Source organism: Halichoeres trimaculatus, unplaced genomic scaffold (assembly GCF_033239565.1).
Source record: "Halichoeres trimaculatus isolate MK-OKI-2021-1 unplaced genomic scaffold, fHalTri1.1 fHalTri1_scaffold_16, whole genome shotgun sequence".
In the NCBI taxonomy this organism is placed as follows: domain Eukaryota; kingdom Metazoa; phylum Chordata; class Actinopteri; order Labriformes; family Labridae; genus Halichoeres; species Halichoeres trimaculatus.
This window is the reverse complement of record NW_027437194.1, coordinates 10,841,919-10,859,313: the sequence shown is the minus strand read 5'-3', so window position 1 is coordinate 10,859,313 and position 17,395 is coordinate 10,841,919. Positions and strand designations below refer to the sequence as shown.

Here is a 17,395-nt window from a genome sequence, read left to right as displayed (position 1 = left end):
GCGAGCTGCGCTGGGCCGACGCAGACTCCTGCTCCTGCGCTGAGCTTGCGCGGTCACTGCGCTGTGATGATGCTTCTGACTGAGTCTGTGGTCTGTGTCAACAGGCAGCATGTCGGAGCCTACAGTGAGAGTGTCTGGGATTGTTTTATCTTCATTAATGTTCCAGCATGTAAATACGGACTCAGACGTGGTGAGAACTCTTCATTAGTGCCTCTATCTCTAAAATTGCCCCTGCCTCATCGCAGGCTCAATGTATGAAATGAAGGCTAGCATCACAAAAGTGTCCTTATGTCATTGAAGAACGTTCAAGTTTGTATCCCATAGTTAAACGGTTGAATTATAAATATATCAGCCTGTAGTTTTATATGTTAGTGAAACGAAAAGTTTAAAAGCATTGTAAAGGGACACAACGCTTGTTCTGTAACTTTATAGCACAAAGCTAGGCGCCAACTTCCCTCTACACCAGACTCCGTTAAAAAAAATCAACACTATCATCTTCATTGGCTATTTAACAAGAATGCGTACATTGTAGCACCCAACCGATAACTTCAAAAGTCGTCTACGGGTGATTTTCTGCTATCGGCATAATTTTTAACCTAGAACGTGATTGTATTGATGTATTTTTCCAATATAATAAACTGGCCACTACTTACCGCCCCCACTGGTTTACTGTTTCAGATAGGCAACAACTGATGAGAAAAACAATGGAATTTTACAGGTAGTTCAGTTCAAGGTTCAGAAAAGTCAAAGTCCTATTATTTTATTAAAAATTACACAAATTAAACGCATGAGATAATTATTTTCTAGGTACAGTTGATTACTATTGTGCATTTAAATATTAATACAACAAATTGACAATAATAGGTTGTTTTCCCGTTGTTTTAATGTAATAAATAAGTTTATTTCAGTTTAAAAATACAAGTACAATTCTTTTGCTTTACTTATTTCCGCAGGAGAACACACATTTTAGCAGATGGTAGACTTGTTTTCACACGAAATATAGTCGTGCACAAAAAATTAACTTGTTTCAATTAGATAACCAACTCTCTACACACGAAACTACACAAGATTTTTACTTGCGTGCACTGTTTCATAACTGTTTCCATGGGATAACATAATCATGCAAGTTTTACTTTTTAGCAAATTTATATAATGTCTGACCTGTGCAAAAAGAGTGTAACTTCATGCTGTCTGAAGAGTAAAGCTCTTAACTAAAACGTGTTTTACACAATTGTATCTGTTTTCATTAAATATGTAGGTCTTTTTTCAAAATAAAAGTTAAGAAAAAGAACAAAAATACTTGCTTCAGTATTGCATAGCTTATAGTGTATTAACTAGAACATGAAATTATGGTTCTTATCATACAGATAGAAAAATTCTGGTATGGCTGGATACATGTTCTTCAAGGATCTGTGGAACTGACTGTAGTCTTACTTTTTTATTTATTTACTATATTTATTTATCCATTCAGGTTACATTTTAGCCATTGTCTTGGCTTTCCTTGGCCTATATTTATACTTGAGCCTTTTTTAACTATTTATTTTCTTAGCCTTTGTAGTTTTATGTTTTATGGTATGTCTCCTGTGGTTTTATGTTTTTATTCCATATCTCCAGTGTTTCCTCTGCAGGGGCCCTCTGCACTGGGGGCTGCAATCTGGCTGGGATGTCTCTGTCTCATGGTGAACATCAGCTTGGGCAGGTGAGGAGTCTGTGGCAGTGCTTCACTGCTGTGGGCACCTTGCTGGGCCTGTAGCAAGGTGGCTGCCTGAGTGGGGGTGTCCTGACATTTGGGCCCTGAGCAGCACCCAGTGCAGATCGCCTTCTCAGAGTGTGTTTCTTGACTTAGCTCCTCTGTATTCAGCTACAAATTTCTAAACCAGGTTATCTTTGAGTGTAAATGTGTCTTTGCGTGTGTGCATGTATGTGCTTAGGAGTGGGTGGGGGCTTCATTGGAAACATGTAAAGCTCTTTGTGCTACATTTTTAATGTATGAAAAGTACACTATAAATAAATTTAGATCATTTTGGTATGATTTGATATTTTCAAATTGAAATGGATGGTCTATTGCCCTGCAGAACTCATGAATGTCTGTTTCTTGGATAAAGTCAGACATAAAGAGTATTTTTGTAACATGTAATGTGTTTGTCGTCTTGTCTCAGGAGGGTTTGATTCTTGGAGAGAGCAGATTTGATGAACAGATCACAATCAGCGACTCTCAGGCTGATTACATCCACATCGAGGAAACGTTCAGTAAGTTAATTATAGGGCAGAATAATACTCTCACAGATCGTTCAGGTTTTAATTTGGCTTATTTACTTCTTCATCAGACATTCAGAAACACATCCCCTGCCAGAAGCTGAGCCAGTGAGTACTGAAGAGAAACATCTCAGGACAGATCTTTGTCACAGCAGATGTTAGATAGATAATGTGTTTAATTTGTGTGTGTGTTTGCAGCTTCTATAACAGTGCAGGAGACGTAGACCTGGATGCTTTGAAACAGATCCTGGTAGACAATAAGCAGGTAAAGGTGAGCACAGTCAGAGGATGGTTTGCAGGTGTGAGACATCGATCTGATGTGTGTTGACCTGTTTCAGGAGAGTGTGATTGGCTGGTACCGACAGCGCAGGAACACAGACCAACAAATGACGTTCAGAGAGAAAATCATCCATGAGAAGCTGAAGACGTGTTTGTCCAACCCTCACATGATCTTTGTGCTGCTGACACCCAGCAAGTTAACTCCCCCAGGGTCCACGCACAGGACGGAGTATGCAGCCTTCATCTCACGCAGCAGGTTCAGGAAACACTTGTATTTCACTTTTGAACATCACAGATATTGACGCGACTGGGGGTGTCTGAAATGAAGCATCCCGTTTTTGAACATTTATCTTTTATTTTCTAAACTAAGACTGAGTTTGGATGTAATTTTTTTTCAATCTGTGTGTCCTGTAAAGGCGCTTCTTGAACATCCCTGTCCTTGTCAGTAATCTGGGTTTAGTGGAGCAGCTGGCGTACTGGAAGGTTTCTGCTCCATGCTCTGCAGCGGGGTATAACCTTACCATGAAGAAACACAGGTACCGTGTTATACACACACACACACACACACACACACACACACACACACACACACACACACACACACACATACTGAGGAAGACACCCATGACACCCTTTCTTCTGTTTCAGGTCAAAGTTCTTCTTGTCTGACGGGATGCTCAGAGATGTCAGTGAGGTGAACAGCATGAACGAGTCTCTGCAAGAGGAGCTACAGGTGAGCCGCTGTGTTATGTGTTTCGATAACTGTGTTTCTGACACTCTGCTTCACACACACTCAGTCTGCGTGTGTTTGTGATACAGAAAGCGTGCAGAGAGGTGGAGGAGAGCGAGAGTGCGATGGAAACTCTGCAGGCAGAAGTTTCAGCTCTAAGGAAGAAACTGAAGGAGAAAGAGAGTGGATCGGAGAAAGGTTTGCTCGATTTGTTTTTTTTTCAGAGTTTTTTCAAAGAGTCTATGTAAGAAAATAACTTGGAGACAAACAGGTACTTTAACATGCTTAAAGTGTACTTGCAGACAGTACAGCCTCTTGTAAATCTATTTTAAACCCTTTATTCTTGAAGCACTGGGTCAGTCCCAGTTTAGAGTTATCCTCATCCATTGTTACTCAAACATTTGGTAAGTGTGGATAAATAAGTTTATTCCAGCTATCTGGATTAGGTTTTTATTCCCAAAATTTGTGGATTATGAGGGTCAAAGGTAGAGCGGTGTATCTGAAGTCTTACTCTGCTGACGTCTAAATCCTTATAACAGTTTAAGAGTTTGTTTTTCTCCTCTTTAATGAAGCTATCAGTCTCCTCCATTAAGGTCAGCTGAAGCTGGACAGGAGAGAGGCTGTACATGACAACACTGAAGTGGTTTCAGGTCAGAATACAAGGTTCAGGACCCAGCCTTGATCTTTGCCCTCTGTTTCTCTTCTGTCCTCCAGCTGACCCAGACCAGGATCCAGCTGAGCAGAAGAAGAACCTGAAGCTGCACGAGGCCGTCCGTGCTCTGCTCTCCTACTCTCCTCTTTTCCACTCCCAGACTCTGACCCTAGACGGGTTTCCTGTCCCTGAAGTCTGCTGTAGCCCTGAGCAGTACGAACACAGCAGCTCAGAAACAAACAGTCAGGAAACGCTCTCTGTGATGGTGCTCGCAGGCAGGAAACACGCCATGAAGAGACCAAGAGAGGCGCCACATGGGAGGGAAAAGAGACGCAGGAAAAGCCGATCCTGATGGGAATGTTTCTCACATCATAATGGACAATAAAACCATGTTTGCACTGTCTAAAGATTATTAAAGTTTACCTGTTTTAGTTATAGACCACAGCTTTTGCTCTCTGTGAGCAACCGGAAGCCATCACAGTTTTATACACAGTCAGTTCTTTGAGATAAAAGTTTATCTTCTTCCTGTCATCACATGTACTTGTCTCCAACCAAACTCCTCCTGGTTTTACTTTATGTTTGAGCCTCTAAGATGTTTTCAGTTTCATTAAATATTAAAACAGTTAAAATACAGAATAGGTTGGACCTTTAAAGTTATTTGGATAATGTTTAAAGTTGTTTGAAAACAATAAAATGTTCTTTCTGTAACAACTTGATGCTGCCATTATTTTTAATTAACTCAAATAAAACTTGAATATATATAGAATATATATATTATCCTATGTCCGATCAAAAATGAAATCAAGACAACCTATGATACAATATAAAAAATTAAATATGATTAAAAAAAATCAAATGTCCCACAGAATCTTAATCTTGCATAGTTACATCATTGTCATTTTACCATCTTTTGATTCTTTTGGTATTGTGGGCAGGAGCAAAGTCCTGCTGGAAGATAAAACCAGCATTTCCCTAAAGCTTGTCAGCAGATGAAGCATGAAATGCTCTATAAAAACTGGTAGGCATCTGCGATGACTCTTGACTCCAGAAAACCCAGTGGACCAACAGCAGCAGATGACATGGCCCCCCAAACCATCACTGACTGTGGAGACTTTTCTATGGACTTTAATGCAACTTGGATCCCGAGCCTCTCCACACTCCCTTCAGACTCTGGGTCCCTGATTCTTACCATGTAGTTTACTATAAAGGTAAAAAAAAAACAAAAAAAAACAAAAAAAAAAAACAGGAGAAAAACTAACTGGTGATTCAGGGGTGACAGACTTTAATAAACAAATATATCAACAGGAAACACACACATACACACAGAAAATCTAAGTGAGTTGCTTGATGTTGCAGATGTTCGGGTCCTTCACAAACTGAGGATGTTTGTGGGTCACTGACATGAAACCTGAATAAATAAAACCATCACAATCATATATCACTTGTAAATCAACCACACTTTAGGAGAAGCATCACTTGTGACTATGTGTCAGAACGCTTACCCATGGCTTGAGATTTCTTTATAGCTTTGGAGATCTCCTTTTGTTTTCTGCCACATAAGCCTATCAGACAAAACAAAGGGAGAACATGAACCCAGAGAGCAAACAGGAAGAGGACTGAGACGGCTTTGGCTTCAGCAGCTCACCTGTGATGTGTCGGCCATAAATTCTGCCTGTGTAAGGAGAGACAAACTGGGACAGAAGCTGGAAAAATACAGATAAAAAGTTAATGTAAATGTAATTATTGATTTTGCAGGTAAAACAGCAACTAATTAAGAACGTTTGTTTATATCTTATAAAATTTTCTAACACTGCATAAAGTTAAGGACCTGCTCTGAGTCTGAGAAAGTTAAAAAACAATACTGATGTCCTGATGGATTTGAAAATGGAGTTGTACATATCAATAAAAGTGTGGTAATTATAATAAAAGAAACAAATGGATGCAATTAAACAAGAAATTTGAGACAATATAATAGAGATGCAGAAGGCCTAGCGGTCCAGGTTGCGCCCCATTAAGGTTCACCCTCAAGCAGGTGGCCTGGGTCTGAGTCCAGCCTGTGGCCTGTCACTCCCCACTCATGACCCCTATCCTGCTCACACCACTGTTCTCTCAAATCTCATTAAAGGCATGAAAAGCCCCCCAAAATCTTCAAAAAGATATAGAAAATGGTATTAATAATAAATTCTTTCATTTGTTTCACAATTGGGGAAATTTACAGAGTTCCAGCAGCAACAAGAAAGTGTATAGTGCAAACATAACGATAAAACACATTAAATACAATACAATAGAACAATATAATACTGCAAGCTAGAATTATTTTTTTTTTTTACATGACTATTTAACCCGAAGGAAAATGTGAAGAACCAATACAGAGGTATGAAATGTACACAGAGTTCTAACATGAACATCACACTATTTGAGATTATTAAACCTGGGGAAACAGAGCTTTCTCCAGAGCAGCCATCACCCTCTGGAACTCATTCCCTACTTCTATTAGCTGCTCTGAAGCCTCAACATGTCTGTTAAAAACTCACTTTTGAAGTAAGTTGTCAATTTGTGATGGTACTGTTGTTCTATTTGACTTGTGTTCCTAACTTGTATTGATTTTAACAATTGTAAAGTGTCTCCGGTTTCTTAAAAAGCGCAATATATATATTATTATGTTATTATCAAACTCACCTGGACGTTCCTGTAGTCCACCGTCACGCTGCACAGGATGCATCCTTTCTGAGGCTCTTTATACGGGTTCTCCATTTTAACCAACTACAGTAACATGAAACACATTTAATTCACATAATTATACAAACAATTACACACAGATTGGTCTTAGGTCAGTTAGTTTAAGTAAATACTACCTCGTCTTTTCCTTGGAGCTCATTAGAGCTAACTGTCAGACTCCTTAGACCTGCAGAAACAGGGAACCCCGCATTAGCTCTCAGGCTAACGTTAGCATCAGCGGCATTATGTGTGAGAAAGAAACTCGGAAGCAGCTCTTTAATTGACTGGACGGTTGAAAACACCAACAATGCATTTGAATAGAGGTTTGTAAACACTTACCTGTGTTTAACAGTGGGTTTATAACCGGCTTTAGTCGCTCTAGCCCTCTGAGAGACAACATGTTGACCTGACACCGGATGTTGTGGACAAGGACGTTTTAGGTGAGGAGGATTGGTTCCGCTCGCTGCTTTTCAAAGCACTGTTTTTAACGTGATGGTAAATTACAAATCAGATGTTACAAATATCTCCTCCATATGTTAAGTCACTTTATTGAGTCCATATAATAATTTAAAGATTCTGGTGTGATAGCGAATCTTCGGAGTGTTTTCGGTGTGACTCGTTCCAAAGAGTTTAGAAGACAAGATATACACCCGAAAAGGAAAACGTCCGCACATTTCTTTACATTCACCTCAAAATTTGAGATTATCAAAGCAATCAGAACGTTTTGATATAAAACATACGTCTCATAAAATAAAGTAAAATCATCTTAAGTATTTAAATTCGCTGTTTGAACGCTGTTAATTACAAGACACAGGCGATCATTTTTAATCTGGTAATACTATTTATCATGGTCTGTCTATCAGTTTATCGTTGAATTTGGGTCCAGAACGTTAAAACTGTATACATCTAAAATAAAGTGTAAATAAAGAGTTAGTTATAACCATAGGTTATAGGTTATAACTTGTCAATTAGTGACCATTCAACCGGAAGCGGAAATTCCTCCTTTAGGTCAATGACGTAGAAAAATTTAAACGTGATGCTCTTTGAAATATCGTCCGACTTCAATAATAGAGTTTCTTTTTTTTAATATATATATATATCTTTTAATTAATTCGAATAAACGTATTATGGGCACCCGCACCTTATTAGGTTAAATTAAATGTTATTTGTATTTGTACGTGTGAGTAGCCAACAAAAGGAACTAATAGCACGAACAACTGCCGGGAGTAACGTCACACCAACTTAAATAATCAAGTAAGAAACATTAGTTATTTGCTCTCATCAACAATGAGCTGAAATTTTAATAGAATCACTACGTAGCAGCTGCTTCTCTGTCCATACTTAGTGTTTTCCGTGTCAGTCTCGGGATGTTCTGTGAGCTAACGGACCCTCTCCATTGACTGTCTGTTTGTATGTGCATGTTTACACAGACTGACCCTCAATGACATGGAGCAGACAGCTGAACCTGCATAGTGATGAGTTCTGGGAGGCTAGAGCTGAAGGTGAAAAGAGTTTCCTCCAGGAAGAGGACGAGGGATGCTCTGAAGACTCCCCTGATACCTCTCAGTAAGGGAAGAGGGGATCCCTGTCCTCAGCTATGTCCCACCGGCAGCAGGATCTGCAGCAGCATGGAGGAGAAACAAGCTTTGGAGGTTTGCCTTACTACTATATTAGAGCTGAGAAGAGCAGAGATACTCTACATGACTATTAATACAGTACTTGCATGACTTGAGGTTGTTTCCTGTTTCATTTAAAATTTGTTTATCTGAGTTTAGTCCCCAGAGATGCCTTAAAGGTTTTCTACAAGTCCTTAGAAGTATTTGTTTACACTGTGCACAGAAATAATAAGTTGAAGGAACATAATTTAATCATGTGTACACATGCTATCTTATTTTGCAAATGAAAAAAAGCAGCTGTGGTGCAATAGCTTCACTGCATCACAGGCGAACATGACTGTGTGTTTTCTTCCTCAGTTCTGCAGCGACAGTGAGGACCTATTTGGGGACTATGACAGCATCCTGGAGGACAGCTCTCTCCTTGCAAAGCTGGATGATGCAGAGCAGAAGGAGAGGCAGCGAGACGTCCTCCCATCAGCTCAAAACAATGCTGTTGATCAGCCGGACTTCCCCGGTCTGCGACCAACTAAAGAAACAATCGCGCAAAAACAGTCCTCAGTGGACGTCCTCTCAGACTCCATCCTGGATGGGCTCGGTGATGAACCCTTCGAGGACTTACCACCCAGCCAGCTTCTGTTTCAGGAACAGATGAAGGAAAGTGTGAAGAGGAGCAGACTGCAGAATGGAGAGAAAACCTCTACACCTTCTAGAGACACAGACAGGAACTCTGAGAGTAGTGAGGATAATAAATCAAAGAGGGTGGCAAGGAGGAGTGTGGCTGACCAGCTGAAGAAGACAATGCTTTGTAACGCTGCCACTCCCTCCAGTGTTTCTCGAACTGCTGTGTTGAAAGAGGCTGTGGTCTCTGAGGAGATCAGTGTCGCTATGCAGGCCATGGAGACCGTCTCTTCTCAGATCACCGACCTTGGACCTTTCTTCGGACTCCCCTCCAAAGTCAAAGACCTGATGTACAAACTGAGAGGGATCCAGACTTTATATGGTGATGCATCATTGCCTTTAGAACAGATTTAAAGCAAAATCACAATATTTACTGAGACATTGATGTCACTTTTAAAGCTGAAATGCTACAGGATCTTTAATTTTCAACATTTAACTTAAAAAAGACTTGTCTTTTCTTTCTCCAAATATCAGCCCACGTCTTTGAGTGTCACTAACTTCAGTGTATAATTATTTTACATTACTGTATACATTTCTGTCCTCAGACTGGCAGCAGACATGTCTGAATCTGGACTGCGTTCAACAGAGGAAGAACCTGATCTACTCTTTGCCAACCAGTGGAGGAAAAACCCTTGTGGCAGAGATCCTGATCCTCAGAGAGCTGCTGTGCAGGAAGAAAGACTGTCTGTTCATCTTACCCTACATCTCACTGGTTCAGGAGAAGGTAAGCTCATTGCAAAGAAACCAAATAGAAATAAAAAAGACTAGATACAGAAAGCAGTCTAAGGAAGATGCATGAAAAGGGCTTAAGTTGCTGTAAGAACAAAGCTAGGCAAGAGAAGAGATCTGAAATCACCATTGTGGCCACTGATTTGTACCAGGTATTCAAACAAACTATTCATTTTACAGAAGGGACATGATGTCCCTTTAGAAATAAAAGTTTTGTGCTTTCTTCATGTATGTAACATGTGCTTGATTTAAGAATGATTGCATCTGCCAAAATAAGGTTTTATCTTTTTTTGGTGCTAGATTCCTATTAATTTAAATATATATTTAATTCATACTTGGAAATAAAAACCTGATAAGGAGAGAGTCATTTGCATAAAAAGAACATTACTGTTGAACCTAAAAGCAACTAAAATCAAAGAGGATGCAAAATGATGAGTTAAATAAAAAGGTTTGATAACAAATACTAAAATACATGTAAACTAATGTACAATCCTAAGCTCAACCAATGATCTAAAAAGCAAACTAGAAGCATGAGAAACATGGGGAAAGAGGCAATTAAGACTTAATGGACTGAAACAGGGGGAAGAAAACACAATGAGGGACCAGAAGGATTCTTATATTTAACAACAGTAACCTCTTAAATAAAGAAAACTGTCTCTGCAGTATTGTTATTTTTCACTATGACTGGAAGCAAACTGAGGATTGAGTCCTGTGGGACACCGTTTGTAACCTGAAGCACAAGTTTCAGAAGCTTCCGCTTGTATTACTTCTTAACCTTAAAGTTTTTGACAGCTCTTGTGTTGGAGCTCAGGAAGACGCTTTACTCTACTCTCAACATGAGCTGGTGTTTGATTGAGTAGTAGATCGTGTTCATCATCCTGAAGACGATCTACTACTCATCTCGAGAAGATTCTGGTGAAGGAACCTCATTGTAATTTGTTGTTTTACAGGTGCGGGGGCTGGCGAGCTTTGGCTTGGAGCTGGACTTCATGGTGGAGGAGTATGCTGGCAGTAAAGGAAAGTTTCCTCCGGTGAAGAGACGAGATAAGACGTCGCTCTACATTGCCACGATAGAGAAGTCTCACAGCCTGGTGAACTCTCTGATAGAGATGAACAGGATGGAGAACCTGGGTCTGGTGGTGGTCGATGAGGTACAGGCTCTGCTCTATTCATGTTTCTGATTGGACTGTGAGAGTCTCATTAAAGTGTCTTGAATTAACAGCTTCACATGCTGGGCGACGGCAGCAGGGGAGCGATTATTGAAATGACTCTGGCTAAAGTTCTCTACACAAGCAGTAAGTATCCCTGAGACAGGTCTTAACTACTGTTAGGCTCCTTCGATTCCCCTCCTCTGTCCTCCAACATACAGCATACAGCCTCTTTCTTTTCCAGAAAGGACTCAGATCATCGGGATGAGCGCCACCCTGGGGAACATTAAAGACCTGCAGACGTTTCTGAAGGCTGAGAATTACACCAACGACTTCAGACCTGTGAGTGGAGTCAAACTTTACCATCCTTCACAGAGGAATCCTCTGTATCTGAGGTTTAGCTGAGTGGATAAAGGTGATCTGTGGTGTGTTCAGGTCGAGCTGAAGGAGTACGTCAAACTGAATGACTCAATTTACAACGTGAACCCAAAGGAGGAGGAATGTTTCAGCTTGTGCCGACCTCTGAACTTTAAGGTGAGCCTGTTTTAACCCTAGATGGCAAAGTAGATGTGTTCATTGCACCTCTGATCTGATCCCCTTCCTCTCCCTTTCATCATGTCGAAGAAATATCACTGAATTGTTTGCTAAAAAGCTTTTAAGACATTTTTGACTCTGATAATCTTAAATCTTTCCTCAGTACTCGAGTGGGATGCAGAAAATGGACCCTGATCACATCATTGCTCTGGTCACTGAGGTCATCCCAGCTCATTCCTGCCTGGTTTTCTGTCCCACCAAGAAGAACTGTGAGAATGTAGCAGGGATGATCTGCAAATATCTGAGGGAGTGAGTCAGTCTGTCTGTCTTAACATCCATCCTCTCAGTCTCTTTGCAGATCTCTGATTCTTTTTCTCTCTCAGGGACTTCTTGCAGCACCGACAGGAGGAGAAGTCGCTCCTCCTGCAGCAGCTGAGGGACAGCGGGAACGGCGCGCTGTGCCCAGTGCTCAGGAAGACAGTGCCGTACGGTTTAGCATATCATCACAGTGGGCTGACCTCAGAGGAGAGGAAGCTGGTGGAGGAGGCATACTCCAACGGCGTGCTCTGCCTCCTCGCCTGCACCTCCACGCTAGCTGCAGGCATCAACCTGCCTGCACGAAGGTAACACACTCCTCTAGAAGATTAAGAGACATGTTTCCATACAGGTGTACGTTTTATTAATGAAGTGTTTGATGCTGTTTTCCTTCCTCAGAGTAATTCTGCGCTCGCCATACGTGGCCACAGACTTCCTGAAGAGGAGTCAGTACAAACAGATGGTGGGCCGCGCAGGGCGAGCAGGGATCGATACCTTTGGGGAGAGCATCCTCATCCTGCAGGAGAAAGACAGAAACATGGTAACTTCATTTATTGCTTTTTTATTTACCCACAAACAGTGAATAAGTTCACCGCTTCTAAAAAAATCAGAGCAATAAAACTCGTCACCTTTCAGAGGCTACAGACCAAACTTTGGTCCTCTTGTAAAGTATCCAAACACTGAGCTGTGTTTTGATTTCTAAATGCCCCTTGGCTTTACATTCCAGACTTTTTGATCCTTTTAGTAAATCTTGCATTGAATTTCAGCTTACATATTCATTATTATTTAAGTTGCTTGTATTAAAGTGAATATTTTGTGTTCCTTTCAGGCTAAAACTCTGGTCTGCGCCCCGATGGAGAAGTGTTTCAGTAACCTGATGCATGAGGATGGAAAAGGCCTCCTCAGTCTCATCCTGTCGCTAGTTGGATTGAATGTAGGTCTCTAAAACAAGGAACCTTACGCTGTTTGAGTCAGTGGATTAACCAGAGCTATGTTTCGGTGCCTCAGATCACCTCATCCTGCAGCCAGGTGAATGACTTCCTGCGTGGGACTCTGCTCCATGTGCAGCAGGAGCAGTTGTGTGTGAAGAGGACTCTGTGGGAGGAGGTGCAGCAGTGTATTGACATCCTGAAGGAGAAAAACCTCATCGTCGAGTCCCCAGACGGTCTAAGTCTGCAGGTCACCAGGCTGGGAAGGGCTACATTTAAAGGTGACACTGACTCACTCATTTAATCACTCACACATTGAGCTCCTTAACTTTTGGAAACCATCTCTTAATGTAAAATCTGTCTGTGTGTCGCCCCCTTCAGGCTCTGTTGATCTGACGTACAGTGATGTCCTCTACAGAGACCTCTCTAAAGGTCTGGAGGGTCTGCTACTCAACAGTTACCTGCACCTGGTCTACCTGGTGACCCCATATGATATGGTCTCACAGTGCAAACCCGACTGGAGGATCTACTTTAGACAGGTACAGATCCAGTCAGGTGTGTTTAAGTGGAGTGATGATGATGATGGGAGTGATGATTGATAATGAAAGGAGTGTTTCTGCCACAGTTCACCCTACTGTCCCCATCGGAGCAGAAAATGTCTGCAGCTGTCGGAGTGCCTGAGAGTTTTGTGGCCAGGAAAGCAGCAGGACAGAGCGTGAAGAAGGTAAACAATCATATTTTTATCTATAACAGGAAATACATTCAACCCGGAAATCTGCACCTCCTTCAGGTCTCTGTATATGCAAAAACAGAAATAGGAAATATCCCAGGAAATGGAAAAGTAATTTACTATACTCGGAAAAAAAGAGAAAATTATTTGAAGATGAAACACACCAAACATTTTTTCACAGGAAAGCAAAATTTATTTATAAAACAGTGTGTTTCTAATAAAATGAAAAATAAATTCAAGAAAGGATATGCATAAACATTTTGGTAAATACCAAAATAATTCCACAATGTCTGAGATACTATAAATATTTTAAAGGCAAAAAAACGCATAGCCCCCCCTAAAAAACAACACAGATTTGCAAACAAAAAATTATGCAATAAAAAAAATGTTCTAAAAAAACAGAAAAATTTAGATCAAATTAGAAAAAGTGTAAATGGCATTTCACTACAAAAAAGTACATGTTATAGAAAATGAACATTTTGTAAAACTCAAAAATATTTACTTAACCTTAGAATATCTATAGACATTTTTTTTCATTTCTTTTAACAGTAGTTTGGATTGATAAAACATTTAGTGATCATTCAATCCTCAGATTCTCTTTTGGGCCTCTGTACAGTTTGGATCCTTTTTGTTATGTTGTCAGACACTTAAAGGAACAGTCTTAGCCTGTCAGGGAGGCAAACAAGAACTCCAAGTGGACTCACTTTGAGCCATCAAGGATTAGTTTATGAACCTCAGGCAGGCTATTTGATATGTCAAACAAATGAGGTTTTGTTGTGTGTATGTGTCTATTTGTGTATGTGTGTGTGTTGCGCTGTCAGAGTCTGGACATGGAGGTGGTGAGCAGGATGTACCTGGCTCTGGTCCTCTTCTCCCTCCTGAAGGAGACCAACCTGTGGAGCGTGGCCGAGCGTTTCCAGCTTAGCCGAGGATTCATCCAAACTCTGCTCAGCTCTTCCTCGGCTTTCTGCTCCTGCGTGCTGCACTTCACTGAGGTAACGCCTCAGCCGGTCCTGCTCTTCCTCCTCTTCCTCCTCTGTGTTTTATCTCTGATCTGATCTGTGTATTTGTAATCAGGAGCTGGAGGAGCTGTGGCCGTTCAGAGCTCTGCTCAGCGAGCTGACCAAGAGGCTAAGTTATTGCGTGCGAGCTGAACTCATCCCTCTGATGGAGGTGTCCGGGGTCATGGAGGTCAGTTTATTATATGATCCATGCTTATAATTTTATTCAACACAGGACACACAGGACATGTTAGAAAGAAGTAAACCTTTTTTTTTTTTTACCCTTTATTCACACAACTACCAAACTCTATGGTAGAAACCGAACACATCAGAGTTTCATTGATTTCACATAGAGCTCAAGAAAACCTGAAAACTCTTTATTTACTCACAGAAGAGTCGTAGAAAAGGAGAAAATCTTACAAATTTTCAATCAGAATAAATTTCCTCCTTGTTTTTTGCTTTATAGTAACTCAATAATCAAACACATCAGAGAATCTTACTCTTTACAGTTATTTACTCCATTTGAAATGTTTAAAACTGCTGAAATAAGACTTTTCCCCTTCACTCCAATTTAACTCCTTAAATCAACATGAATTTGTTTATTTTTCTTTTGGTTTAGCATTTTTACACACAAAGAAGAATTCTGTGGAGTGTGAGAAGAGTCTTGCTCTATCTGCTAATATAATCACAGCATTAAAGCTAGTGATGGTGCCCAGCTTTATCAGACATGAAGACAGAGTTCAGCAGAGACTTCATTGTCCTCAAGGGGGCAGCAGTGACTTGTATAAGAGGGGCAGGAGAAGCTAAAAAGTCAAGTTGACACACAGAAAGATAGCTACCATTCACTTTTTCTTTATCCTTAGCTCTGAAGCCTTTTCAGAATAAAAGTCTGGAGATTTAGTTAAAAAATAAAGAAGCAGTTGTTTACAAAATAGTTTTAACTCTGAAACACTTTGTTTTAGCTGCTGTGTTTTTAAGAATCCCCCTACCCTCTGACTGGCCAGTCCTTTGGAGACCTTTCAGGTGAAGCTTTGGGTAGACCTTGGTGTTTGAGGCCCACCCCTTAAACAGTCCTCTCACTGTCTGTTGTGTTTTGTTCTCTCCCTCCAGTTTCGAGCGAAGCAGCTCTATAACGCCGGCTATAAAACGCTGACTCACCTGGCTAACGCCGACCCGTCTGTTCTCTGCAAATCGATAGAAAACCTCTTCAAGAAACAGGCCAATCAGATCATAGCCTCTGCGAAGGTGAGTCTCAGCTACTGTTGATCCTGTTAATCATTCCACAGAGTGTTTTCTAACAGGATTAACTACTCTGTGTGTGTTTCAGATGCTGCTGAGTGAAAAAGCTGCGGCTCTGCAGGAGGAGGTGGACGACCTGCTGATGCTGCCTTCAGACCTGCCTAAACCCCCAGACCTTGAATTATATTAAGACTATTATTTATCACAGAGGAGTTTTATTCTCTTGGTGCGCATTTGAGCGTTTTATTCTTTGAGACCTGTTATTAAAGTAATGTAATGCAATCAAGACTCACTGCTTCATCAGATGTTATCTTTCTCTGCTTGGCTCTGGTCACGATGCTCGGATCAGACTGAGCATTGTGCTCACATCTACAAAGGAAAGTTTTATCAGTGCATGTGTATGAGAGGAAGAGGATGCTGGAAACAGAAGAAGCCCTCGCATTTTAAAATATTTTGTTCAAACAAAAAATGAATAAAAACTCTGAAAGACAGCAGATTTTAGCCTACACATGGACGTTTATGTGATCTGAGCTAAGAGTAAGGATGCCTCAATAATATGAAATAAACCCTGGATTTATGAGACTTTAACTGGACCCAGATGCTCTCTGTCCTCACATCACAACACACACACAGGTTCAGGCTCTCCTCTGTGTTTCCTCTGCGACTTTAATAAATCATGTCATCTATGAGACTGTTTCTGGGTCAACCCTCAACATAAATTAAAGATCCACTGCTGGAAAGAAATAAAGTTTATTCACCCTCTGCCTGACTCCATTACTATGTGCTGCTTTGAACTTGAACTCTGTCATTTAGCGAAAGCAAAAGTTTCTTTTTTCAAATTGTGCTTTTTAAATTAACACTGAATCAGTTCAAAATGTAGCATGCAGAAGAACGTGTATTTTATCTTGAAAGGACAGAGCTGAAGAGCAGACATTTTTTGAGTTATCCTTAAACATAAACAAAATTTAAAATGAACTCTTTTAGCTCATCAGTTCTGCGGGGTCACTAGTATCAGGATTCAGAATTGTGAAATTAACCAAGTCTCTGATAGACACTCGAAGATAACAGGATGCTTGTTTGTAAGTCAGTAACTAAGCTTCATCCTCAGCTGTTATATTTAACTTCATGCAATGATCCACGTCCCCAATAGCCCACTGTAATAATATAACAACTTTCATTTTGAACCTTTTCAACTTTCTTCTTGTTACATAATGACTTTGAATCTCTTTCCATTGCCACATTTTCTTATTTAGTTACAACTTAAAATCTTTTTGCAGTGTGATTTTTTTTTAATTAGATTATGGCATTTATTCTCATTACAATGTACCTTTATTTATTTATCTATTTATTTATTTTTAGACCCTTTTCCTTTACATTTAGCTTCATTCTTCAAATCGTATTCCTTGTCATATATGAGACATTTCTGTTGAAGGATGACCTCTTAGCCCAGACTTTTTCAGATCAAGGTCAGCAAAAAGATTTGAGGTATTGTTTTTTCCACAGGGGGCGCCAAATCCAGTACAACCTGAAAGACTCTTACAGAGGCTTTATAAAAAAATGCAGTTTCACTCGCTTATGTCAGAGATATTTCGAGTATTTGGGCTCTACATGCTATGGTGAATTGAAATACAACATGTTAAGTTGATTATATATGATACAGAGAGCTTTTTAGTGAATAGCCTGATTTACAGTTTGAGTTTTGGCTCCTTTTGTAGCTGTTTACTGAAGAAACTTTTCTTTTTTTTTTTTTCTTTTCTTTTCTTTTCTTTTCTTTTCTTATGAACCCTTATCTCTTCATAAATCCCTGGTTTTCAGTCCCTGCAGCTTTATTCGGGTCTGTC

General features: G+C 40.3%; 3 protein-coding genes across 3 annotated transcripts; 2 read left to right on the top strand and 1 right to left on the bottom strand.

Annotated features, from left to right (window-relative positions):
* The first annotated feature begins 43 nt into the window (after window positions 1–43).
* On the top strand, window positions 44–4,562 carry abraxas1 (abraxas 1, BRCA1 A complex subunit). Its single transcript, XM_074690485.1, has 9 exons — window positions 44–190; window positions 2,160–2,250; window positions 2,328–2,364; window positions 2,455–2,521; window positions 2,595–2,791; window positions 2,952–3,071; window positions 3,184–3,268; window positions 3,355–3,463; window positions 3,980–4,562. The coding sequence occupies exons 1-9, from the start codon at window positions 110–112 to the stop codon at window positions 4,267–4,269; spliced, it is 1,077 nt and encodes a 358-aa protein (XP_074546586.1). The 5' UTR covers window positions 44–109; the 3' UTR covers window positions 4,270–4,562.
* Window positions 4,563–5,181: 619 nt separating this feature from the next.
* On the bottom strand, window positions 5,182–7,240 carry mrps18c (mitochondrial ribosomal protein S18C). The gene is made up of 6 exons (XM_074690706.1): window positions 6,975–7,240; window positions 6,773–6,822; window positions 6,597–6,680; window positions 5,563–5,620; window positions 5,420–5,479; window positions 5,182–5,325 (listed from the first exon to the last, which is right to left on the bottom strand). The coding sequence occupies exons 1-6, from the start codon at window positions 7,033–7,035 to the stop codon at window positions 5,249–5,251; spliced, it is 390 nt and encodes a 129-aa protein (XP_074546807.1). The 5' UTR covers window positions 7,036–7,240; the 3' UTR covers window positions 5,182–5,248.
* A 393-nt stretch (window positions 7,241–7,633) lies between these two features.
* Window positions 7,634–16,315, top strand: helq (helicase, POLQ like). The gene is made up of 19 exons (XM_074691124.1): window positions 7,634–7,889; window positions 8,066–8,287; window positions 8,609–9,251; window positions 9,475–9,653; window positions 10,609–10,809; window positions 10,881–10,953; window positions 11,051–11,148; window positions 11,242–11,340; window positions 11,504–11,649; window positions 11,724–11,963; window positions 12,055–12,196; window positions 12,485–12,589; window positions 12,664–12,865; window positions 12,966–13,123; window positions 13,210–13,308; window positions 14,136–14,309; window positions 14,392–14,505; window positions 15,426–15,560; window positions 15,643–16,315. The coding sequence occupies exons 2-19, from the start codon at window positions 8,111–8,113 to the stop codon at window positions 15,742–15,744; spliced, it is 3,087 nt and encodes a 1,028-aa protein (XP_074547225.1). The 5' UTR covers window positions 7,634–7,889; window positions 8,066–8,110; the 3' UTR covers window positions 15,745–16,315.
* Window positions 16,316–17,395: the final 1,080 nt, after the last annotated feature.